The 24,232-nt window shown below is 49.3% G+C and overlaps 9 protein-coding genes across 9 annotated transcripts; 5 read left to right on the top strand and 4 right to left on the bottom strand.

Annotated features, from left to right (window-relative positions):
• Position 1: 1 nt before the first annotated feature.
• V1508DRAFT_149822 (replication fork protection component Swi3-domain-containing protein) lies at positions 2-1,556 on the top strand. The gene is made up of 3 exons (XM_066936037.1): positions 2-429; positions 486-561; positions 624-1,556. The coding sequence occupies exons 1-3, from the start codon at positions 134-136 to the stop codon at positions 1,191-1,193; spliced, it is 942 nt and encodes a 313-aa protein (XP_066798545.1). The 5' UTR covers positions 2-133; the 3' UTR covers positions 1,194-1,556.
• Positions 1,557-2,801: 1,245 nt separating this feature from the next.
• On the top strand, positions 2,802-6,621 carry V1508DRAFT_453398 (fungal-specific transcription factor domain-containing protein). The gene is made up of 3 exons (XM_066942542.1): positions 2,802-3,634; positions 3,686-4,193; positions 4,242-6,621. The coding sequence occupies exons 1-3, from the start codon at positions 3,126-3,128 to the stop codon at positions 6,393-6,395; spliced, it is 3,171 nt and encodes a 1,056-aa protein (XP_066798544.1). The 5' UTR covers positions 2,802-3,125; the 3' UTR covers positions 6,396-6,621.
• V1508DRAFT_409262 (Isochorismatase-like protein) lies at positions 6,529-8,620 on the bottom strand. The gene is made up of 2 exons (XM_066939122.1): positions 7,999-8,620; positions 6,529-7,943 (listed from the first exon to the last, which is right to left on the bottom strand). The coding sequence occupies exons 1-2, from the start codon at positions 8,517-8,519 to the stop codon at positions 6,668-6,670; spliced, it is 1,797 nt and encodes a 598-aa protein (XP_066798543.1). The 5' UTR covers positions 8,520-8,620; the 3' UTR covers positions 6,529-6,667.
• Positions 8,621-9,645: 1,025 nt separating this feature from the next.
• Positions 9,646-11,338, top strand: V1508DRAFT_347992 (amidase signature domain-containing protein; the record flags this gene model as incomplete). The annotated part of the gene is made up of 2 exons (XM_066936711.1): positions 9,646-9,894; positions 9,947-11,338. 2 exons carry the CDS (start codon positions 9,646-9,648, stop codon positions 11,336-11,338), a joined length of 1,641 nt encoding a protein of 546 aa, XP_066798542.1.
• Positions 11,339-12,418: 1,080 nt separating this feature from the next.
• V1508DRAFT_409256 (permease for cytosine/purines, uracil, thiamine, allantoin-domain-containing protein) lies at positions 12,419-14,765 on the top strand. The gene is made up of 3 exons (XM_066939121.1): positions 12,419-12,797; positions 12,850-13,947; positions 14,002-14,765. Exons 2-3 carry the CDS (start codon positions 12,893-12,895, stop codon positions 14,633-14,635), a joined length of 1,689 nt encoding a protein of 562 aa, XP_066798541.1. The 5' UTR covers positions 12,419-12,797; positions 12,850-12,892; the 3' UTR covers positions 14,636-14,765.
• A 225-nt stretch (positions 14,766-14,990) lies between these two features.
• On the bottom strand, positions 14,991-16,635 carry V1508DRAFT_149120 (uncharacterized protein). Its single transcript, XM_066936036.1, has 3 exons — positions 16,578-16,635; positions 15,983-16,508; positions 14,991-15,867 (listed from the first exon to the last, which is right to left on the bottom strand). Exons 2-3 carry the CDS (start codon positions 16,376-16,378, stop codon positions 15,346-15,348), a joined length of 918 nt encoding a protein of 305 aa, XP_066798540.1. The 5' UTR covers positions 16,379-16,508; positions 16,578-16,635; the 3' UTR covers positions 14,991-15,345.
• A 1,034-nt stretch (positions 16,636-17,669) lies between these two features.
• Positions 17,670-21,011, bottom strand: V1508DRAFT_148947 (high-temperature-induced dauer-formation protein-domain-containing protein). The gene is made up of 3 exons (XM_066936035.1): positions 20,590-21,011; positions 19,302-20,474; positions 17,670-19,247 (listed from the first exon to the last, which is right to left on the bottom strand). The coding sequence occupies exons 1-3, from the start codon at positions 20,683-20,685 to the stop codon at positions 17,817-17,819; spliced, it is 2,700 nt and encodes an 899-aa protein (XP_066798539.1). The 5' UTR covers positions 20,686-21,011; the 3' UTR covers positions 17,670-17,816.
• A 328-nt stretch (positions 21,012-21,339) lies between these two features.
• Positions 21,340-22,468, top strand: V1508DRAFT_429993 (PLC-like phosphodiesterase; the record flags this gene model as incomplete). The annotated part of the gene is made up of 4 exons (XM_066941902.1): positions 21,340-21,443; positions 21,503-21,582; positions 21,638-21,972; positions 22,025-22,468. The coding sequence occupies 4 exons, from the start codon at positions 21,340-21,342 to the stop codon at positions 22,466-22,468; spliced, it is 963 nt and encodes a 320-aa protein (XP_066798538.1).
• Positions 22,469-22,624: 156 nt separating this feature from the next.
• Positions 22,625-23,431, bottom strand: V1508DRAFT_401874 (BAG domain-containing protein; the record flags this gene model as incomplete). Its single annotated transcript, XM_066938445.1, has 2 exons — positions 22,625-22,793; positions 22,893-23,431. The coding sequence occupies 2 exons, from the start codon at positions 23,429-23,431 to the stop codon at positions 22,625-22,627; spliced, it is 708 nt and encodes a 235-aa protein (XP_066798537.1).
• Positions 23,432-24,232: the final 801 nt, after the last annotated feature.

Raw genomic sequence — 24,232 nt, 5'->3', positions numbered from 1 at the left:
AAGGTTGCGGTTTCAGTCCACCCACTCAGTCCAGGAATGACCCACCGCGATTATTACCCGGCAGACGCGAAACTGAATTCATAGTGTTGTGGAACAAGGAAGGAACTGTTAAACGTACTCTCATTTAACAATCATGGAAAGCCTATTTGGACCAGATGACGATGATGATTATCCGGATGTGGATGATGAGATAAATATGGGATACGGTGCTACCACCGTCGAAATAGATATTGAAAATGATCTGGCTACACTGGGCGCAGGACCGCCTACGCCTCCATACGACATCAATCTTGACGCCGAGCTGTATCCACGAACTGGTGAGCCGTCGCTAGTACCAGCTGCTAGACCTCCGGATATTGTTGATTTGGGGATTGACGAGGAAATTGTTATCAAACAGAAGTCAACGCGTGCGAAGCTGAATAATGAACGGTGGGACGAGTGTTGCAATCTCTTGCTCCAATTTTGGTGCGCTAACAGGTGTACAGGTTATTGTCTGCCCAAGGTCTCATCACAATTAAACGACGGGCGCCGAAAGTCAGGTTTAAAGGCAAGGGTCATGAGGTTGGTAATTACTGACGGTGGAGCAACAAGCCAGAGACCAAACTGACGCTTAGTGTTTATAGTACCGCTATTTAGGACGGCTGCTCGAATGCTACCAAATATGGGGTCACCAACTATTTCCAAAAGCAAACTTCGAAGATTTTCTCGCAATGACTGAAAAACTGGGCCGCAGCAAGCAGATGAAAATCACAAGAAGACAGTGGATCGATGAATGGAAACCAGAACGTCCGCCGGAGCAAGAGAGTGATTTGGATCAGAGACAAACATACGATGACGGAACTGGTTTTGTGGTTGGTGCAGGATTTGGCGACGACGACGAAAATCGCGAGTTCGGATCACAAGAACATCAGAAGACGAAGTCTGACGATAATATGGGCTTCTCTGACACAGGGGAGGCTCAACTGAATGATGACTTGGAAGCTCCGAGACACAGCAATATGAATCGCTCACCTTCAAGCATTGATAGAGTTACACCGGAGCAAAATCCAACACCTCCTCGATCAGATCCTGTAACCAGTGACGTCCCACCGTCTGCCGATAGTCAGGATGCTCCGTCCGCAGGCAAATCGCCTAGCTCTCGCCAGGGTCCTTTGTTTTTGTTTGATGATGACGAGGATGATTTATACGACTAAAATAGGCTTGGGTGGTTGGTACAATGTATATGATTTGTGGGTGGTTTGATTGTTGCATATGGTATTCAAATCGAGCGTTGGTTCTGCAAAGGTAGACCATTCAGAACGATGAATGTTGGAAAATTACGGCTTCCGTAAGGTATTATGCCGACTGCTATACGGCGCACTTTCGGCACTCAGAGTTGGTCCATCACATTAGATTAGTGGAGGCCTTACTTAGAAACCAATGATTATAGTACACTTTGTGTCGTTACAGCCACCCCTGAAATCGGAAGACTAGACTGGCCCTCGGAAAATTATAGCGTGCCGTGACTGGCAAGCCACCGGCCGGGGTCGGCCAAGCACAATCTCTGTACGCCTCATGGGAGATATTGACAGACCGCGTAATACTGCATGAGGTACAAAAGTGAGACGCCATTACACATAACTATCTTCCCATCACTGAGAATATTTTCAATATTGCTACGGATTGTTTCATTGTCACAAGACTGTGCTCCCCTGTTATTGCCCTTGAACAAAAGAGATGAGGGACGGGAAGGTGACACAAGCCAGTGGCCAACTTTACCGAAGCAGTGTCAGGGTCTGCCGTAATCTAAGAAGCTTAGTAGAAGAAATCAGCGTGCGAATGTACTTAGAGCTGCAATAAGAACTCCGCGATTTCACTGGACGTATGCTTCGGCTGCGTTATCTCGAGTATGATAGATCCCAAATCTTGTCAGTACCTCTATGGATGGCAAGCTGCGGAGAGAGAATAAACATCGCGAAGACGCGAGCGATCTTGATAGCGACGTGCCAATTAATTTTAGAACCAACTCGAATTTGAGTGAGTACTGTGAATTAGCTGATGTGTTGATGTGCTTGCAAATCCGAAATGTTAGTCACCACGCCGGGATATACTGTCCACATCACTCGTATTCGGGTCTCGGCTGTTCGGGATTGTTGCCTAAGGCTATTCGGCGGCTGGCCACAAAAATATTATTGTCAGGCTAGTTGAGTAGAGAGAAAGCAGCAAAAAGCTGTCTGTTAGCACAAGCACCTTGCGACCGGATCAACGTATACGTAGGACCGATAACATATACATTATATGAGGAAGTTCTAACTCACGGTAAGCAGGCTTCGAGAATGGACGCCTTCGCTGCAGCCACCTCGGGTAACCCGCACCATGACATCTCGCCGCTCGTACCTCTCAGAGTCTTATTAGTGAGGCGAGGCCCACATATATGAAGCTTCGCTCTCTCTCCAAATCATTTAGATGTAAATTATTATTCAAATACCATCGAATTGATGCGGGTTGTGCGACTAGCTGCACGTGCTCCTTACCTTGCTGTCCCGGCTCAGTTGACTGCCTAGCTAGCGATTAGTTAGTTTCCACTCGCCATACCATTTGCGAGGCTCACATAACCGGCCTGCTACAGGCAGCTTGCCATCTCTCGCACCGTTATTTCAAATCACTGTAGACAAATGCGTCAGTTTTACTGTGGCGTCTGATTGTTAAACCTATTGTTTGCATTTTGCAATATATATTCATTCCAGATTATCAATCAAGCTTAACCTGTGGCTTTATTGACAGGTGACGGTTACCCGCATAATACGTCGGCAGACGTAGGACCTGGAATTCGCTCAAGGCGACGCCCAAACCTTACTCCTCCGTTATTCGCCCCCCTCTCCGCCTTTTCTTTTTAAGTATTCTATTTACATGCCAAACTATTATTGTTGTCCTTCGTCTGTCGCCACGCTACCCTTTCACTCGCCGTCAGTTACTGCTCCTCGAGCCTGCATCCACGTGAATCCTCTGATATTTCTGTAAGTTCTAGGGGGTGTCACGGGGTTGTTGCCGGGCCAGTTACGGTAAAAATTCATTCACACGTTGCCGTCACCAACGCGCGGCACATAGATACGCTGGACGGAGGCGCGGCATCATCTAGGATAGCAATGTTTGTAGTGCAAACCACCCACAGCAAGACCGGTCTCAAGCGGCCTGATAGACCCTGCGATTCATGCCGTCGTCGGAAGAGTAGATGCGTCTTTTCTGAAAACGACTCGGTCTGTTTCTTGTGTCGTTTTCACAACTACGAATGCGTCTTCAGCGAAAATCCGGCGCCGAGAAAGAGACAAAGACGTAATAGCAATGATTTGGCGGCTAAGGACGTGGCTGTTGCTACAGCCGTCACGAAAGAGAAGGATGCGAAGGATTTGAAAGACAAAGATACGAAGGATAAGGACGAAAGAGATACAAAGGACAAAGATGCAATTAGCGCAACTCCGGACGTTGCTCCTCCTGTGACAAGCGAAATTGCTTCTGTGAATGTTACTGCGACCAGTTCCCCGCCGATACCAACGCTGCAGTCCATGTCCGGAGTTTTGTCTCTCAATATTCACCAAGAGAAGAAGGACAATGGAGACGCTGCGGCTACAGCTACCAAGCGCACACGTGCGAGCCGGTACGTGTGCATCGATATCAAATTATAACTTACAATGCTAAATTCTTGTAGAACTACAACCCGCAAAGCCAGTGCTTCGGCAGTGACGAATTCAGATACAAATTCGACTCCACCAGCCTCCGCTGCCGCCGGGCTGGTAGCTACTCCAGATTCACCCTTCCCAGACTACGATTTCCTTCCTCACACTCTTCTCAGAAATACGTTGGGCCTGCAATGTCGGCGGTACATTTCCTATATCGGTACGTCGGCAGAGCACGACCCCGTTCTGATGGACCACTATGGCTTCGATTCGCGCGATCGAGCATCTTTACCGGCTGTGGGCCCAGATTTTCAAACAAAGCGGCAGATTCGACGTGTGCAAAACGACAGCATTAGTGGACCACCTCCCAATGGCCAAGTATCATTCGTGGTGTTTGAGAGTGAGGACCTTTTCAGAACTGGATTTCCGAACCCTTCAGGCAGGGATGACACGATTGGCGGTAATCTGGTTGAAGTGAGAAAGATTCAAGATATCATTGGCAAGTTTGGAAGACAGTTGGTAGGGCTATATTTTAGAATAGTAGGTATATTCGTCTTGCGCTGTGCCACCTCGTGCTGATTTGACCAGGTCCATCCGTCCCTTCCAATTTTGCACAAAGAAGAGTTCTTAGAGAAATATTACCGTAATCCATCGGAGCTTTCGCCATCTCTTCTTGCTGGGTTATACGTATTTGCGATCAATTGGTGGACATATGATCCTGACCTCGTGCCATTCCCGCGCCCGCCGCAGTCTTCACTGGAAGCCCTAGCACAGATTAATTTATATCGCGAAATCGATCGGCCTACGCTGTCAACAGTACAGGCCGGCATCCTGCTATTACAGCATCAGACGTTTCGCAACCAAGTCACTCGGCCAAGTCATTCGTGGGCGATGCTCAGTGAAGTCGTCGCTGTCGCGCAAGAGGTCGGATTGCACATGGATCCGACCAACTGGGCTATTCCGGAATGGGAGCGTGGAGTACGGAAGCGCCTCGCATGGGGTTTATTTATCCAGGACAAGTGGATGGCGCTAACGTTCGGACGACCTTCACATATTCACAAGATAAATTGGACAGTCACGGACCTCGAAGACGAGAATTTCCCTGACGACGACGATTTACTGCTTGCCAGTGGTGGTAATGCGCACGGAGGTAATGGAGATGACGAAGACGGCTTTGGCGGCGACGATCCTATTATTGCCCATAGTAGTGATAACAACGGCAGCGTAAACCGTGAGACTGGCAAGATAATGTTCATGCAGCTTGTTAATCTCACGCAGATCTTGTCTGACATTATGGATGAATTCCACTCGGCGCGAAGCATGAGTGATTTGTTTGCCGCTGACACTCCAGCGATGTCCGCAGCTCCAGCTAACGGAGGTGATATCAAGGCCGAGAACGACGAATATAACGGGGATGTGTTTCGTATCAAGAGGCTTCTGGCCAAAGCGCGGCCACTGCAGATTCGACTGAAGGACTGGCTGGAGCAACTTCCGGATTGCTTGCGAATGGAGAACATTACGCGTGGCGAGCTTTCCGCGAGTGGCAATTTGCATCTAGGTTATCATGCTGCACAGATTGCGCTTTTCAGACCAATTTTGACGGCATTGTCAAAGATCGAACGTAACCAGTCTCCAGCCATGAACGAAATATACGGACTAGTCTATCGATCGGCGTTCGCTGAGTTCGTGTCTGCCGTGGAGTTTGCAAATAACTTGAAGCCGCAGCATATCCAGACGTTCTGGTACGCTGCGTCGAAAAACAATTTTGCCATCATCGCGACCTTTGGGGTCATCCTGATGTTGACAGCCAGCACAGACGTCGAGCGGACTGCGTGTAGCGAAAAACTAGCCGAGTTTCAGTGGACCTTGAAGGTCAACGTCCGAGGCGCGGAGTTCTTGCAGCATGCGATTTTGTGGGTGGAGGAGTGCAAGTACTTACTTAAAAGTGAGCTGAGCAAGAGAGGTAGTTCCAGACAGCCATCGAGCCAAATGTCGCAGCAGACGCAGGCACCGCAATATCAGACAATGTCGTCGCAGCAGCAGCTTCAACAATTCCCTATCTCAATGCAGCCAGTAATGCCTCCTGTGCCGCCCGCGCCACACATGCAGCACCCGCTGCAACATCTCCAGCAATTACAACAGCAGCTGCACATGCAACGACAACAACAGCAACAGCAATTACATATTTCACGCGGTCATGAAATGTCCTCGATCTTTGGGACGAGCGAGCACCAGCAGTTTGCCGATAGCCCGGGGACTCTACCGACATCGCATGGCCCGGCATTGCACCCACCGCATTTATCCACGCAGATACTGCAACCATTGCAACCGCAGGGAGTGTCTCGGCAAGCATACCTCACTCACGCAAGCACGCAGATGAGCGAGAACGACATATTTTTCACGTCGCTTGCTACGGACGGTCGTTCACATGTGATTAACCAGCACGCGAGCACCGGCGTCGACGAGCTTGATAATCTGGAATTCTTTAACATGCGGATGTTGAGTCATCCGTGGATGGAAACGTCGAATGCACCTGTACGGGAGATTCCTTGCGCTGCACATAGCCAGTCTACAAATGATGGAGGTACACCGACGGGGATGAATAGCGACGGAAACGTAAACGGAGTTCCATCTAACAGCAACGGGAATGTGAGTAGAGGCGGTGAATCAAGAGCCGGAAGTACCACTGGTACAGCTGGTGGAGGTGATGACAACGGACATAGAGATGACGATTGGATGTAACCTAAAAAGTTTATGTTTATTATTTAGATTTATATTGATTAATCTGATGGTGGGACAATGTTGTGAACCTATAAATAGTTTAATATTGTGTATTTTTTTGGCAAGGCAGTGTTATTGGAGTTTATTATTATTCATGAGGTTTTGGTTATTAGATTATTTGTATCTATTTCATGGCACTTGATTATAATAACCTTAATACTAATAATAAAACTAAGTCGCCATGGAACTCAATTCATAATTCGTCATTTCTACAAGAGTGCAATGGTTCGATTTCACATCTGCGACAACACACCCGCATCTAAAATCCGGGCGTCAACACCCTTGGCGCTAATAAACACTACATCTTCGTGCGTAACCACACCACAGACACCTAGCGCCAAAATGCCACTCATGATCTCGCTAGACAGAGGTGCCACCAACACATCGGGACTATCGATACCTGATTCGAAAGCTTTTGTGAAAACGGCTTTTGCGGACTCGAGAGCATGGATATTTTTGACTGTGTCGAGAGCGGAGATGGAGCTCGTGGGGTTCTGTTCTAGCATCATGACTGATGCAGGCGAGGATGCCAATTTAGCGGCGGTAGACAGCGCCGAGCATGCATTCTCGCCTGGGACTTTGCGGCCGGGGAGCATTCCATTCTTGGCAAAAATCTCTTCGACTTTCTTTGCGAATGTGGCGTTGGAAGGGGATGCGACAGCATATCGGATGCCGCCTACTTCAAATCCGCGGTAATCGACGGAGATGATCGGGCGGTCTCTGAAATGCTGGAAAAGAGCTTCCGGGGCCGGATTTGGCAGCCTGAGGAGCGATGCCCAGAGGGATCTTGCGTCGAGAACGGAGAGAGCGAGGATCGTGATTGTTGAAGTTGAAGGGGATGGGAGTGTAATTCCTGTTGTTGAGAGTGAGCCTTTTGTCGTCACGTAGGCTGACACGGACGACGGGAGGCTTGAACTGTGGTCGACTGTGGTGAGGATGTAAGTTGTCTGGTTCGCGGTAAGGAGTGCGTAGGGAGACACTACGGTTCCCAAGTAGACGCCGCCTTCGGATGTGATTTGGGAGAGGATCGTCGCAGTTGGGGTGAATTCTGGTGTGCTCGCAAACGGAATGCCGTGGAAGAGTGGCAGATCGCGTGTGCCATCGATATCGACGGTTTTGTCGGCGTCTAACTTCGCTGCCTGAGCAAGTGCGGTCTCGCGGGGTGTGAGCGTGGCGAAGATAGCCTCGTCTAAAGAATCGTAGATACCGGTGATGACGTCGGTAACAGACTTTGTCTCAGAGACGTACGATGCGTGCAGCAGATTCAACGACAAGGGCAGCGACGCAACGGGAGGCTCAAGCTGAGCGAGGGCGTCGGCAGAATGGGCTGTGGCGATGGACACGACGGCCTTGGAAGTAGAAGCGTAGCCGAGGAGACCGTCGTACGCGCAGAACATATCCATAGTGGCAGAAACAATGGTTCCGTTGAAACCATCAGTGCAGTCAGTCAACACACAGCACTCGAATCCATGATCATTCGCTTCGCGGAAAGTGGAAGCAACGCAGCATCTACCAATTAACCTTAGCAGAAAGCAACGTGACATATAAAAAGAAGAGAACATACTCAGCGGTGACGCCGCAGAACAATAAATGGGTAATTCCCCTGGACACCAAGATCTCGTGAAGATCGGTATTATAGAATGAGCCCTTGCCAGGTTTATCTAGTACCACTTCATCCCGTCTAGGTTTGAGCTCATCAACTATATCATGCCCATACGAGCCACGGACAAGTAATCTGCCCATAGGACCCTCATCGCCAATGCAAAGTATATGTCGCTTGTTCGCATGAAGCTGTCTGTCCAACTTCGTTGGGGGGCAGTCAGAGAGATCGGGCACATGTCCTTCGCGAGTGTGGACGACCGTCATACCGAGATGGCGGGCGGCACGAAGCGCGTCGAGACACGGCTGGATGAGGCTTGCGACTTGTGCAAAGATTTCGGGGGATGGGCATTGTACTGCGCCGTAGCCGGACGGCAGGACAAAGTCGCGCTGCATGTCTATGATGATCAATGCTGTGCGGCCTGCCGGCAGCGGGAATGGCGCGGGACGCGAAGTGGAAATGGTGAGCGGCGTTGTCACAGTCATTTTCGTCCAAGTGTATGTTGAACTCCGGCGTGAAGTGGTAAAGTAGAGTGGTAGAAGAAGAATAATTTAGGAGTCGCAATGCTGCGATATGTTGCCCTGTATCGGCGGTGATCTCGGTCAGGGATGTCGCGGCGTATCAGATCTACTTCGACTCGTCTTCACGCAAACGATTTAGGCTCACAGCGTCTAAGGTTCAGCTACGGTTTTGTTTGCGTTTTTCTATTTTATTTTATTTTATTTTATTTTGTTCTGAAAACATTGAATGCGCGAGATTCGGTAATCAGTTCAACAGTCAGGGGACAAGCTAGTCAGTGTCAGGGTAGGGGTGAGTCGCGCTCTTGCGGGGCTCCGGCGACGTACCCGATAACGGCTTATCGTTGGGCCTGCGCCGTCGGGCAATGAAGCTTTGAATACCCTTACCCTTGCACGTGAGCCTATCTCCATACGCTTGAAAGCAAACGTTACTTCCCTCTTTATTCGTCAGCCTATGACTTCAACAGTAACGCGTATTATGCAAAATACTCAAATACACATTTGTCAGATTTTTCAAAAATGTAAAATGTAACTTCAAACCATGTACCAGCTCTTTGAGATAGTCTAATCGACTTGCGAGCGCCGAAGGACCACCCTGACGCTGTCGGCGAACCAGCTTACCAGACGCCAGCGCGCTCACCAAAACTTCATCACAACTACACCGTACAACGTCAAACTGCCAAAACCGACTTCTCACGAGCGAGGAGGCGTCCGTCATACAAAAGTATAAGTACGTGGCTTGAAAATTTTCGATTGTGGCAAAGGCATCAGCCGGAACAGACCCCGCGCGGCCCGACGCGCGCCGGGTCGGTGCTAACAATGGTAATGAGAAATCGCGCTACGAAAAGCATACGTTGCAAGCTGCGAATAGTGTCTTCCACTACGATACTTGGAAGTCGCTGCGTCGTCGTATGAATGGAGACATGTAATCGTAAGTTGACCCCTTAGATAAGACGCCGAAACCTTGTGGGCGCCGACTATGCCCCTAAAAACATGCATACCCACCCATGCTCTGTCCCGGGTCCCACACCACTCGAGCCCGTTCACAAGTCAATTGACTGCACAAGTGTTGTTATATTCCACTAGAACCACAATGACCTCAGAACCGGCATATATCGCAATTTCGGCTGCGAAGAAAAAGGCGCTTGTCGACGCAATCCCGTCCGATTGGCGAGTAGAGATCCCGGCCGATGTCGACAACTTGACCAAATTTGCCGAAACTTGCGGTGTTCTGACTGACAAAGAGGTCGAGATCACGAGTAACTACGATGCCGTCGGCTTGCTAGAGCAGGTGCACAAAGGCGTCTACAGCTCGCTGGAGGTCACGATTGCGTTTTGCAAGGTCAGTCGATACGGTTCCGAGATCAGTTCAGACGCGGCTAACAAATGTTTAGAGGGCCGCACTCGCACATCAGGCGATCAACTGCTGCTCAGAACTATTTTTTGAACGAGCGTACGAAGTCGCGAAGAAGCAGGACGAATACTTCGTCAAGACCGGCAAGCCTGTCGGTCCGCTTCATGGCCTTCCGATCTCGATCAAGGATTCCTACAACCTGAAAGGCATCGATTCGACCATCGGCATGCCCGCCTACGCTAACAAGCCCGAGGCAGCCTCGTCCGCGATTGTGGACGTCATGGAGAGTCTCGGCGCGATCATGTACGTGAAGACGAACGTCCCGCAGTCGATGATGGTCCTCGATACGGAAAACAACTTAATCGGTCCCACTCGCAACGCATACTCAAAGTACATCACTGCAGCCGGCTCCTCCGGCGGCGCTGGCGCGATCGTGGCCTTCCGTGGCTCGCTGATTGGTATGGCGACCGACATTGGAGGTTCGATTCGTGTGCCGGCGTACTGCAACGGCTCGTTTGGCATCAAGCCTTCGTCCGGCCGTCTTCCGTACCACAATATCAAGGGCTACTGGCCTGACGGAGAGGACGTCACCGGTGTTCTCTGCGTCGACGGTCCGGTTACTACGTCCGCGCGCGACCTCGAGCTTATTGTCCGCTCGATCGCAAAGGCTGAGCCATGGCTTGTCGACCCATCGTGTGCTCGCCTTCCATGGGTCGACCCGGAGCCACTTGACCGCGGGCTCCGCATCGGCGTTATCCGTGGCGTCAAGACCTACGAACCAATCACCTCCATCTACTCGTCCTTCATCGACAAAGTCTCTGCAGCCGGTCATGAGCTCATCGACATGGAACTCCTACATGGCGACGAACTAGCCGACCTCGCGACTGCGTTCTTCAAGGCCGACGGTGGTGAGTTCTTGCAAAAGATCTGTGCGATGTCCGGTGAGCCTCTCACTGACGCTGTCGCGGACGGCGGATTGTACCCGTGCGAGCCTATCGACCTCATTCAATTCTGGGCGCTCAGTCATAAGCGTTCGAATATGCAGCACGAGTGGCTACAATACTGGCTCGACACTGCAACCAAAACTAGGGACGGCAAACCAGTCGACGTGATCCTACTTCCCGCGCAGCCACAGCTTCCGCGACCAAAGGAACCGTTGACGAGCAATACCGTCATTCTGGCATGGAACACGCTCGATTACCCCGCCGCCATTTTCTCCGTCGAGACGATTGATTCGAACAAGAAGGACTACAAGTTCGAGTTCCCGTCACCTGTCACGCCGGCAGAGCATCGACTGGAGGCCTTGTTCCCTGACGACCGAGCGAAGGCATATCAGGGGTTTCCTGTCGGATTGCAGCTTGTGGGTCGGAAACAGGATGAGGCTGGGTTGTTGCAGGCGGTTAAGATATTGGAGGCGTTGGCTGAGAAGTGATGTATTATATTGATTCATTTGGTTATGGTAGTTAAATTGTTGTATGGTTTGCGATTTTGTCAATACAATAACTATTCTGTTAACTTAGTTGCCCGCCGGAGAAGTTGCGGCCGCTTCGTATCTGTTCGCTTGAATATAATATCCAAATTGAGGTACAACTTGATTGCCACGTGCGCAGGATGGAGCCATTGCTAACGCGAGTGGCGTCTGCCAAACGGCTGACTGCATACTTGGCGAACGAGAAGTGGAGGAAAAGGTACGTTGTTTGCAGGTGACCACGAGGCCTAGCTGTGGGAACCCACTTTTGCACCCACAATACTTTCTGTAACAAATAATTATTCAGATATGGTGGCTGACTGTCTGAGTATTTCGATGGGAAATGACTATCTAATTGGGCAATCGGCTCAAAGAGGAGGAGTGTTATTGCTGGGCAGACAGGGCCCACCAGAGTCGATGATGAACCAGGCACTGCGGCTGCATTCCGTGGCGCAGTTAGAAACAAGCTCCAATGTATGCAAGGAAGCCCCTGCACGAACTGACGAGCGACAAGAATGCACAGCCACAACCTTGTTACGCGATGTCCGGATTAGGAAATCCGCCGGCGCTCAATTGTCAGGAGCTTGAGATACTTTGCCGTGCACCGCCATAGCAGTAAACCTTATGTGAGCTCCGCCGGGTCTTCGGATCAGAGCTGCCTGGAACGAGAGTGAGGAGCTGTCGAATCCTGTCATCTTGAAAACACTCATATCCCACAACACAAAGAGCGAGAGGAATTGTACATTAAGAAAGTGCAAATGGCGTGGCTATAAGCTTGTGGTCAGCCAAAAAAACGCCTCAACGCTAGTAAAAAGTTAGCGACGGGCACGGCCGGCGCCACGGCCATTGTGGCTTTTGAAGATTAAAGAAAAATTGTTATACAGTACATTGTCTTTATCGAAAATATAGGTTTCCGGAACAAGTGCTATCACGGATTAGCGACTACGATCTTAGTAGTACTAGAGTCGAGTTCTTATTATTGTTTAGTCATTTAATGCACGCTTATAAGGACCATACTAAATTCCCGGACAACCTGGCTGTAGTCGTGTGGTTCGTGCATGTCAAGGTACTGCACAATTTCTAGTTGCGTGGTCTTGCCCGGCCCGCCGGCGAGTCGCTGTCTGCTTGTCTGCCTAAGCAATTAACAGCTGCAGAGGGGCATTGTGAGTCTGTCCTAATTCTCATTGTGCGGATGTGGTATGGCGCGGTAAATTTTTCAACGCTAGTTGTAACGTTATCGGCGGACTTAGTACACCTCGGAGTTGTTGCGCCGTACTGTGATCTGTTCTGCGTCCTTATCGGCTCACGACTTCCTCCAATTGTTGTCGCGCTACGCGTGATGACTCCTGCTTTGTGCGCAGAGGCCGTTATCGCTATCGCCTGTTCATCTACATATTCCCGCCGACGGTGAATTCGGTTCAAGGGTAAGAATTCCACCTGTCATTGCCGACCTTTTAAAGCTCACGATCTTCCCTGTCGCTGTGCACTGTATACGGTCCCCATCGCTGTCCCGACACAATGACGCTTCGCAGCAGATTCGACCGTCTTGGCGCTGACATGAAGAAAAAGGCTACCTCTCGCTCCGCCTGGGTCCTGCCCAAGCAGTCATCGTCTTTTGCTCCGCCCGACACATGGACTAACAAGGACAACGACGTCACTCCACCCGAGCGTCGAACTTGGACTGCGTTCACAATTCTCGGGTTCTGGTTCTCGGATGCGCTCAATATGCAGGGCTGGGAAGCCCCCTCGTCTATCATCTCAGTTGGGCTGACCTGGCGGGAGGCCATTCTATGCAACTGTCTCGGCATGATGATTGTCGCCATTCCCATGATGTTCAATGGTGCCATCGGCGCGGACCTCCACGTACCGTACCCCGTCGCCGCGCGCTCCAGCTTCGGCTTCAATTTAGCAAAGTTCGTCGTCGTTATTCGCTTCGTGACCGCGCTCTTCTGGAACTCCATCCAGACCTTTTCAGGCTCGTTCGCGCTCACAAACTGCATCTCCGCAATCTGGCCGTCTTACCTCAATATCCCGAACCACATTCCCGCGAGCATGGGCGTCACGACGCAGCAGATGGCGTCCCACGTGCTGTTCTGGTGCATTCAGTTCCCGATTCTCCTGATCCCGCCGCACAAGCTCCGTTGGTTCTTCATCTTCAAGGCTGTCATTGTCACGGCGAGTTCCATTGGCGTCGCCGCAGGTATGGTCAAATACGCGTCCTCGAGCGGCGACATCTGGGCACAGGAACCAGCTGTCCATGGGTCCCAGCGGGCGTGGCTGATCATGACCTGCATGATGTCATCCGCCGGTGGCTGGGCTACGATGGCCACCAATATTCCTGATTTCACCAGATACATGCATGACAAGAAAGGCCAGTATTGGCAAGGTCTCTTCCTTCCTGTCATCAGCACTTTCCTCGCGGTCATGGCTATCATTGCTACGTCCGCGGGCAAGGTCGTCTACGGCGAATATATATGGGACCCTTCAGTTCTCGCGGCACAGTGGACTGGTCCTAAAGGCCGCACTGCTCGCTTCTTTGTGGGCTTCTCGTGGGTGGTCGGCCAGATTGGAACGTAAGTCAGCATAGAGACACTGTCGTCTGCAAATCACTAACTCGATCGTCACAGAAACTTGTCTGCAAATGTCATCACAGCTGCCAACGATTTAACTTCGCTCTTCCCGAAGTACATCAACATTCGCCGAGGCGCCATCATCGTCACCATCATCGGCGGCTGGATCATGCAGCCCTGGAAGATCATCAGCTCCGCGTCCTCGCTTCTGACATTCATGGCTGGCCTCGCGACGTTCCTCGCGCCCGTAGCGGGGGTTCTCGCGTCAGACTACTGGCTGGTCAAGCGCCGCAAAGTCGACGTCCCCGCTCTGTATGACCCGCACGGCCGATATCAGTACTGGCACGGCTTAAATTGGCGCGCGCTCGTCGCGTTCATGGTCTCGCTCGGTCCGAACTTGCCCGGTCTCGCAAACAGCGTCTCGCCGTCGTTGGGACTAAAAGGCGGCATCGTGCACCTCTGGGACCTCAATTACCTCTACGGCTTCTACGTCGCTGTCTTTGTCTACGTCTCGCTCAACTTAGTCTTCCCGCCCCAGGAAACCTTCGTACCGGAGATGATTTCGGGAGATATCTGGCCCGAGGCTGACTACGGCGAGAGTGATATTATTGAAAGTGTCAGTGCAGACGAAAGTCGGGATACTGTTAGTGAGGAGAAGAAGCCTCTCGACGTTGAGACAGAGAAGTTGTAGAAGTCGTTCGTTGTTGTATTTATATCAAATTAAATGTTTTGGGTGTTGGTTTGGTACTTAGATTGGGTTAGATATGTAATATATTGATTGTCTAATATAATTTCGCGCACACGCGCCTATATCTGTTTTAGCGCAAGTACCATGTGAGTCCAGTCGACCCCTCCGGGCCAGTAGACGACTAGCTAGTATTCTTCTCCCTCGCCTCACTGGCAAGATTAAACTGCACTACTACTACTACTCATGAAGGATCCATAAAAGCAATGCATTCCTTATCCCAATTAAATCTTAACATCCACAGTAAATCATAACGAATCCCGCAATCCTCTCTATAAACTAAGCCCAATCTAAAACCAATACACTCAAAAAAGAGAAAAGGACACCTCTCTAGGTATCCTAGACACTATGTACAATCAATTTAAAGACGTAACTATAATTAAGATTAAGACGTAGATGAGGAGGATGAATAAACGGATCGTAACAAGTTCATAACAAAGCGTGACAGCAATAAAAAATGGAAAAATAACCCCAGCGTCTAAAAGCACCCAACCGAGACCCTTGAGAAACAACAAAGCAATCTGCACCCCATACCAAATACCACATTAAAGAGCACAGTCCGAATAACCCCCGCCGTATCTTAATAACACCGTCTATAAATCTTATGGAAACAATAACTGCACGTAACGAAACAGGTGCACATAATCTGTCTTAAATTAAACAACCTGCTCCGGAGTCAGCGGGTTGACACTAACAGCAGCCGCTGTTGTGTGCGCGGTATTCGCAGTCGCGACAGTCTCAGAAGGTAACAACGCAGCGTCTTCGTCAGCCTCTATGTCAGAGTCCGATCCACTCGAATTGCTCTTCAAGTCCTCGACTTCGACATTCATTGCCTTTGCCTTGCGTTCTTCGAGTCTCTTTTTGCGCCAGTAGTAGATATATTGAGCGAGGATGCCGAAATCGAGAACAGTCTGACACGTACCGCCAACCTTGTAATAGTATTCTTGGCCATCAATGTAATAGAATAGCGTCTTCACAAAGTCGCCCGACACCCAAGCGAACAAGAGGGTGAATCTGAAGCCAGCCAGCGAATGTCGCGTGTAATTGAGAACCAGTTGCGGCAGCGGTAAAATGGCCTCCAAAGCCACAGCCACGCGAGCAATAATCGCAAACCAAGTATCGAATGACCTTAAACATAATTCAAATATGGCTATCACGGCCATAAATATGGCAATGCACTAATGACCAGTAAGCAAGTGTACTCGCAAGATCGCCACTACGACGAGGGTGCGTCCTAGGGGCTATCACGTGACACGATAACAGTCACCAATGATGTCAAGAAATATAACGTACAAGATAGAATTTCCAATCGCTCTTCCATTGCCAGAAGTATATCGGCCTCTTGAATGGAATGAAGACATCTTCCATAGACTTTGATCGGCGCCATACAGCGGGCATGTACATAAGTGCCATCTTCAGATAGATAAGCTGGACCACTAGCATAGAAACGGACTGCAGAAAGATTGGAAGCTCCAGAGGCCGTCCTAGCCAGTAATAGATTCTGAGTGTCGACACAGCTATCAGAAGGCCAGATGTGTCGAGAGCGAATCCCTCAGAGGACTTCCGCCGCCACACGTAGAACATTTGATCGGCATAGGAAGTAACGGGAGACACTGCTAGGAAAGCCGCTATGATGTAGTTGAGCGGTATCCCGAGAATCTTGATATCGGCCGTTGCAGACGAAGACATGGCTACCTATCGAAGAGTGCTGAGGAGAATGGAGGTGATAGTGATGGAAAAAGGCAGAGAATTAATGATGTGTGAGGATGGGCAAGATAAAGAGCGAGAGTAGTTTGTTTTGTATCACAAATTATGCCCACTAGGGGGTTGTGTCAGCACCTGCAGCCAGCAAAGTTCAGTGGCGGGAGCCAACGACACGCGAACTGACCAGTTGGAACAAAAACCCCTGCGCTTAGGCACTTATGTCCGGCCTTTCGCGCCGCACTTTCCCGTAGCCTCGGCTCTCTCTGCAGTTCCCTATCTTCAATGAAGCCCGGTTGACAACTACTAGCTTTCGCTCTTCTAGTACAGGAATATATATGTGAAGAGTGCGAACTGGAAATGTCCGAGTCGAGTCGAGTCAGAATCGAGCAACTTCTCCCAGACAATGTCCACGAGTACTGTGACGTGACGTCATGAGTGGCAGCCGCTTGTGCCGAGGAAACGCCTGCAGTGCAATCGTCACTATACGTATTGCCACTGCCCTCGACAATTCTCAAGTCATTGGACTGCCTTCGTCTATGCTTAGACCGCATCGTGATGTCATTAGTTGTTACACTCTATACGGTTGGTTTGCTGGAACACTGGGTGTCTTCCTCTACAGACCCAAACTCTCGGCATTGCCGATCACCTTTCAATCATTAGTGCACTAAGAATCTTGATAATTTTGTCTCGAATCTTGACAGCCGCTTGACAGGCCAACTCGTCCTCGAATTGGGTTACGTGACATAAAAAGTAATGCAGTGTTGGCCCAGGCAAAGCATCTCATTCCTGTCGTATGACACCAGGAAAATTCACGATTTATTTCTAAAATGTCCCCCCAATTATTTAAAACTATTGATCTGCACAACAACGTGCACAGTTTTGCCATGGCTCAACGTGTAAAAGTGGTTAAGATAAGCAACGCAAAGCGAGCATACCCCTACCCAATGAATGCGTGTTGGGACACCAAAATAACTATTGGCATAAGTGACCGAACTATGTATGCGAGGTCGTTGCGAATTACTCAATTCCGGTGATCGAATGTTCGGTAAAACCTGGAACCCCAGCAGCAACTGGAGTTGCATTTTCGCAAGTAGAATTGGAGAAAAATAAATTGGCGTCATTTCGCCCATCCGCGTGACAGTGGTGAGAATGTTTGGAAAACAATTCGGAAGTGATATTAAGGATCGCTGATTGTGTGTTGATGGAGTTTATTTGGCATCTGAATAGCGCACATTTGCATACATGACAATATCCTCGGCTAGTAATACGATTTGTCATTCGAATCCGAACTGGGGTCCATCGGTGGACCGCCTGCACCGTGACAGTACGGTAAATATTTCAACCATGTTAGGCATTAGGTTTTAGACACATCGTACCATACATTCATAATTTACAATTGCAGGTGCATGTTGCTGTACGCAAATTACGAAGACTGCTGCGCCTGATTCGGACCGCCGCTCAATCTGTCCAACACCGACTTTGCCACCGCATCAACAGCACCTCTAGGTCGTAGCAAACTCGGCCCGGCCGCTTTAGTCTCCTGCACCCTAAATAGCACGACCTTCGTACCGCGCCAAACGCCCATCGCACTAACCCCGCCATTTACCGCCCCGCCCGCGACACCAGTCACAGACGCAATGCCTGATGTAGTTTCGCTGCCGACAACTTCATGCATAATAAAGATCGCACTCCATAAAACTGAGTAGTACCACCCTTTTGCAGCGACTGTCCATTCAAACGCGATCGGCTCGTGGAATTCTCGCGCGTAGGACTCCGGTAGCACAGCTTCGTCGTCTAAATGTCTCAATGCAGCTAAAATCTCGGCGTCCCGCGCTGGAGACTCATTTCGGGCACGTCGGGTAGGCGACGTAGTTGCGCTCGAAGACGCAGAAGGCAAAAGCGGCACCATATTCAGTCGCGGGATATGCGTAGGTAGGACGTCTAATAGATGTAATATGATATTTAAATGAAGCTTCGAATGCCACGAGTCGAACCATGACTGCGTAGGCTTGAACGGCTCTCCGTCCTCCGAAGATTGTCGTATCGACGTCGACGATTCCTTGGATCCGTCGCTCTCGGCTGATGCCTTGCCTTTACCTTTACCTATGTTTCCGCCATAATCTGGCAAACCATCCGCACCTGACGGGACATCCGCAGCTTCATCAGCGTTAAAGATGATAACCACGTCGTCCTTGCGATCCGTAGCTCCCGCTACACCAGCTGACCGTCGCTGAAGCCGCACATCCTCCATACACCGCTCAAACGTCAAATCTCTGAACGCTTCAAACAGTCTCCGTGCCCTCATAATCATGTACAGCAAATTCGCATTCGCTTGGTGGTTATTATTAGAAATCATTCCGTTCATCGCAAGTAACAGTTTGTCCGCCAACACGTGGTTGCTTTCATTGGCAACTACAAATGATGTAGTCGTGAGCGTTGAGAAAAGGTGGATCAACCGCGTACACGTGAGCCACCCGATATTCACAATGTGAGGGGATAGGTTTATTTGAATATCGAGAAGGGAAGGGTAAAGTGCTGACAATCGCCCTTTGCTGGTCGTAATTAGACTGTAAATAGACAGGAGGAGATAGTCTGCATACGTTCCACCACTGCCCGCAGAAAATGAATCCCATCCAGAAATTCGCATCGACGATGGTAACGCATGATGTGAATCAAACGACTTATTCAGACGGACGGAGAATACCGAGTCACAAGAAATCGTTTGCAGGACATATACACAAAGTCTGACCAATCCAACACGCGATACATCGAGGCGAAATGTGTGTGCGTAGTAAAGAAATAGAACCACAAAATCATGGATTCTGTCTGACGAAATAATATAGTTTCGAAACCGCTGTTTCATTAGCATTTGCGAATTATTCCAACGTATTGCTTCGTTTGAACTTACGCTATTATGTCTTATCAATTCCCAAAACAGCATAACCAACTCTGGAGCCCATTCTACTTGCTTCTGGCTACCCGGCAGATACGATGCACCGGCTTGCATAGGTTGATTCAGTAACCTCGACATTCCGTCCGCAAGGAATTGCAGATCCTGAATTCTGTGCAGACGTGCTAAATAAAATCTGTACCAATTCTTTTGGTGTTTGCGTGCTGCATTCTGCAACATTTGCACAGTCGGAGTCGCGCTGCCGTCAGCCTCGTCGGAAACGTGGATGCCTAGCGCCGCTAGGTTTTCGTCTTCTGGCACAGAGTATGTTGCTAGCACTATCAACAGCTGTAGGGCATAGGTGACAAGTAACTGCCGCGGATCAGAGAAAACAACATGATTGTATGGTAACCTCCAGCCAGGGTTATATTTCATTGTTGTGTTCAGCAACGAACATAGCATTCCCAAAACCGCACGTTTATCAGGGTTGCACACCAGATAACTAGTGAACCTGATACCTTGGATTGGCAAGACATATGCTGGGTAGTACATTGCTTGTGAAACGACCGCTAATAAAGTTTTGAGTGTCTCAATCTTGTTGGATTCGAATTGATTTGTCGTGCCAATTGGTGTAGTACTTCCGATGCCTGTTTCCCAGATGACATATGCCACAGTAGTCGGCAGACCCTGGGCTAACGGAATCGCAAACCCAGGCAGGAACAGAAAGTCTGTAAGTGTGTCGAGAAGTGCCGCACCTAGCGGCCGATCATCTGCATCATCGCCTTCTTCCGTTCCAGGTATCGAATCCTCCCCACCTCCAGAATCAGCACCCCAGAACAGATCATGCTGCCAGTCTGCCAATTCCGGTTTCTCGTAAATAAACGGCATTACGCGAGTTATAATCCGCATGCAGTTTAGCGTTTCCTTAGTTGCGCGTGCAGCTGACAGTGGTTGCTCTCCGGGGTCATCTGCACTTTCTGTCGATCTCGAACTATGGGCCGAATCTGGTTGCCACGGTTGCTGGGTCGGCACATAATGTATCTGAGAATGGCGAAGGAGATAAACAAGCCGTGATATCGCGCTGACCAGTAAATGTTCGAGATTCAGCAATGCAGCATCTCGGGTGCGACGTACATCAGATGAAGAGAAAAGAGCGAATATATCATCTGCCGATTCTGGGACCTCCCAGAACTTTACGACCACGTCAGCGTATGCTATAAAAGTCCAGTCGCCCAATAGACGCCTAATTCCCTTGATACCATGCAAATCTATTGCAGTACATGAAAGCAACCAAATCCATAATTACCTGAGCCCAAAAGGGGTCTGTCGGTGGAATATTCGGCTCCTCGAATAACCGAAATACCGACTGTTTGAACGACAACTTCGAACTGGACGCGCCCATTTCTTCGTCTCTCGAGAAAGTTCAACCAATCTCAACTGATCGATAAATATAACTATCGGACTCGAAATGCCACTGTCGCAGGTGCTGTATTCTTTTTTCTGACGGTACCTCTAGAGCTGTTCCCTCCCCGTCGACTGTTAGAGTGGCTTCGCTAAAACCCTGATTGATGACGACAACATGGTCGAGGGGAGCCATATTGGGTAACGTGACTCGAAAGTGATCTGTGAGTGACATCTGTAAGGTACGATCACACCACGCCAACCAGCGCATTTGACCGAGGCAAGAAACTGTTTTGCTTTCTCAGGTTGCAGTCGTGTTAACGTTTAATATAAACCGTAAAATGCAATAAGGAGAAACTTAAAAATAATGTGTTTTGATCTGCGTCGTCTCATGTCTGTAAACGTTAATTAACCCTTTATATAGCCACACACGTGCTTGACATCGTCGATTCAGTCAGCAATGATGTGCAGAAGGGATGATGACAATAGTAAGATGCGGAATATCACTCTGTTCGCTTGACGACGAGACTCAACTCGAAATGATTTAAATAGAGCGGACGGCATCTGCACGGACTAACTAGGCAAGGAACATTGACGGTCGATAAACGGGTTTAGTGAAGCATCTCTATTCAGCCACATTGGACGTAACGTATTCATGGAAAAGGAGAGAGAGATAGAGCAATTTCGGTTTTCTGCGAAGCCAGTGACTGCGGCCGACGGCAGAGTAAAGCTGGTCCCACAGTCGATAGGACACAGAGGGTAAGTAGACAATAATCTGTCACCGACAATGCAGAGTAACAATTTCCCGCTTGTGATAGATTTTCAGCAAAATATGCGGAGAATACACTGTCTGCACTACAAGCTGCAATAGAGGACGGTGCAGATGCGATCGAGACAGGTGCATACTAAGTCAACACACCATATCCGGAATAATGCATTAACTTATGCTATAGATGTGCGAATGTCTTCTGACGGTGTCGTAGTCATATCGCACGACCCTTCGACTAAACGGGTCTTTGGCAGCAATGGAAGTCTTATCAAGAAACGGCCTTACGTTGGAGATCTTGACAAGTTGCTTACATTACGCCCACCCAATGAAAAGATGCCGCTGCTGCGAGAGGTTTTGGAATTGTTTGCATCGAATGCAAACTTTGACGACAAGTGGCTGGTAATCGACGTCAAGGCAGATAATGAGGTCGACGTTATTGAGGGCATCGCCAAGGTTATGAAGGAGGTCAAAGACGATTTCACATTCTGGAACAGTCGAATTGTGCTGGGAATTTGGATGGTTTGTATTACGAGTTTATTGCACGTAACGCTCTTGTTACTCACAAGAGTAGGTCAAATTTCTTCCGTACTGCGAAAAGTACCTTCCTCAGACGCCCTTGATGCATATCGGCGCCAACGTATGGTATGCCCGTAAATTCCTTGGGGCACCAACACTGGTCGGATTCAGTATTCTATTGGCATCCTTATACTCGACTGATGGATACGCGCTTATACGCGAATCGCGTGCTGCAGGCAAAGCGATTTATGTGTGGACAGTCAATCCAGATGAAGCCATGCGAATGTGCTTGGCGCTGCAAGTGGATGCGGTTTTGACAGATAATCCAGTACGATTTAACGAATTGCGAAAAGAATATCTGAATAGAGAAGCAGATGGAAAAGTTGATCCTGAAAGTGCAGTCGAAAAGGTGTTGACACTCGGTACTAAAACTAGATTATATGCACTCGGACTGCTAATGAAGACCATCAGTCCGATACTTAGAATCATGAATGAGTAAGCCATCGGTTCTGTATATACACAATGAATCTTCTGTATAATACAACTAAGATTACCAAATTAGCCATAAGCAAGACATGTATCATGCACAATGAACTTATAATCGCATTCTAACTCGGGCACCAACTGAAATACATTTAAACGAACGCCTCATAAATTAAAAAGAACTAAGTGATGTTTCTGATGTATCTGCAGTGCTCATGGCCGCATCGATTCGTGCTTGATATTCGTGCAACTTGTTGACCGCTTCCTTACGTCGTCGGCGGGCTTCCGGGTTTTCGTGAGTGTCAATCTCGTCAAGGGCGAACAATCGCTGCAGGATTAATCTTGAAAATATAGTCAGTAAAAAGAACAGGTTATGAGCCAAACCTAAAGCAACCACGCAAAACCAGTAGATCAATGGCGGATTTCTCCGGAAAACATACTCAGAAAGAATGCGATGCTTATCCGACTTATCAGACGAATCCGCAGGTGAGGAAGTTACAAACTGATCTATCTTAGGCACCAGCTCTGCAGCTGCAGCATTCAACACATTATCTATGCGCTCTATAGGATCTGCTGGCACCGCCGCTTTCTTAGGCGGGACGCCCATCGCTTCGCTTGCCTTCCAATGCTTCGAAACTATCGCAAGCACGCGCGCTCCAGAGGCAATCTTTAAATTCACCAGCTTTTCCTTGTCATTTAAAAGCTTTTTGCCGCCAAAGACCAGGGTGATATCGTCTTTGCCACGTCCGAGAAATCGAGCAGTAGTTGCACGTACATCACCAACAGTAGCATGGCCTTTTGCAATATCTCCTGGGCTGGAAAAATCAACTCGAAGAAACTGCTTACCGTGTTTGACTAATATATGGTCCGGCTGCGAGTCGTCGGCATAGTGACGTGACGTGGAGTAATCGCTGCTGTGCTTTTGGTTGGTTGAAGGGTGGGCTTGCTCTGGTGCAGCATATCCAAAGAATCGTCGCATAATGAGACTACTGATAACAAGTCCGGACACTACCGCAACTGCTGCGTATGAAAGGCCTCTAGGAGAGGAATTCTGCACGAGGCAGCGTGTTATATCCACGCGGAGTCGCGTAAAGTCAGCGGCGCACCTGTGCAGAAACTGAGCAGGGGGGCCAGTAGTCAGTGCTGTTGCAAGGTGGTCCACTGTTCCTTTGAGTGAGCTAATGACTGCGGCTGATTTTTCGGAAATATTCGGCGGTGTCGCAGTATCAGAAGATACCGTGGCCGCTGTTGAGGACGACAACGTCGTAGTGAACAGCGCGGGACGTCACTCACGACGACGTCGGAGTACGAGTAAGAGGGGTAGATAGGACAAGAGCGACCCTGACTGGGTTATACTCAGCAGATACCTTTTTTGCCTATTCTGACAGTAATACGCCTCCAAATCCCGGGATGCCTAGTTGCGGACTAACAATCTTGATCTATATAAATAGGTCGAGGACCGCAGATTTCAATCGACCGCCGGCGAAAGTATGCTACAGTGGCTACCAATAGTCTCATATCGCTTCCTTACTATGCTGCTGTTGCTGGCAGATACCTTCTGAGCCGCAGCCCATTGTTTAAAAGAGGGTAATTAGGGTATTTCTTGATGTCATCTGAGAAGGGCTATTGCGGAAGCCCTGCTTCGTCAGCTTGTTCCGAGAAATGCTTAAATCCTGTTCGGCGCTATCCGGGGCGCATTATCAAGCAACCGAGCTTAGCTGTCTGCCTACCCGACATTTAAGGCCCAACTCCGCCTTTATTCCGTCAGGTGGTCATTCGC

Source organism: Lipomyces doorenjongii, assembly GCF_038497915.1.
Source record: "Lipomyces doorenjongii strain NRRL Y-27504 unplaced genomic scaffold V1508scaffold_3, whole genome shotgun sequence".
Lineage (NCBI taxonomy): Eukaryota > Fungi > Ascomycota > Lipomycetes > Lipomycetales > Lipomycetaceae > Lipomyces > Lipomyces doorenjongii.
This window is presented reverse-complemented; position numbering and strand designations above follow the sequence as displayed.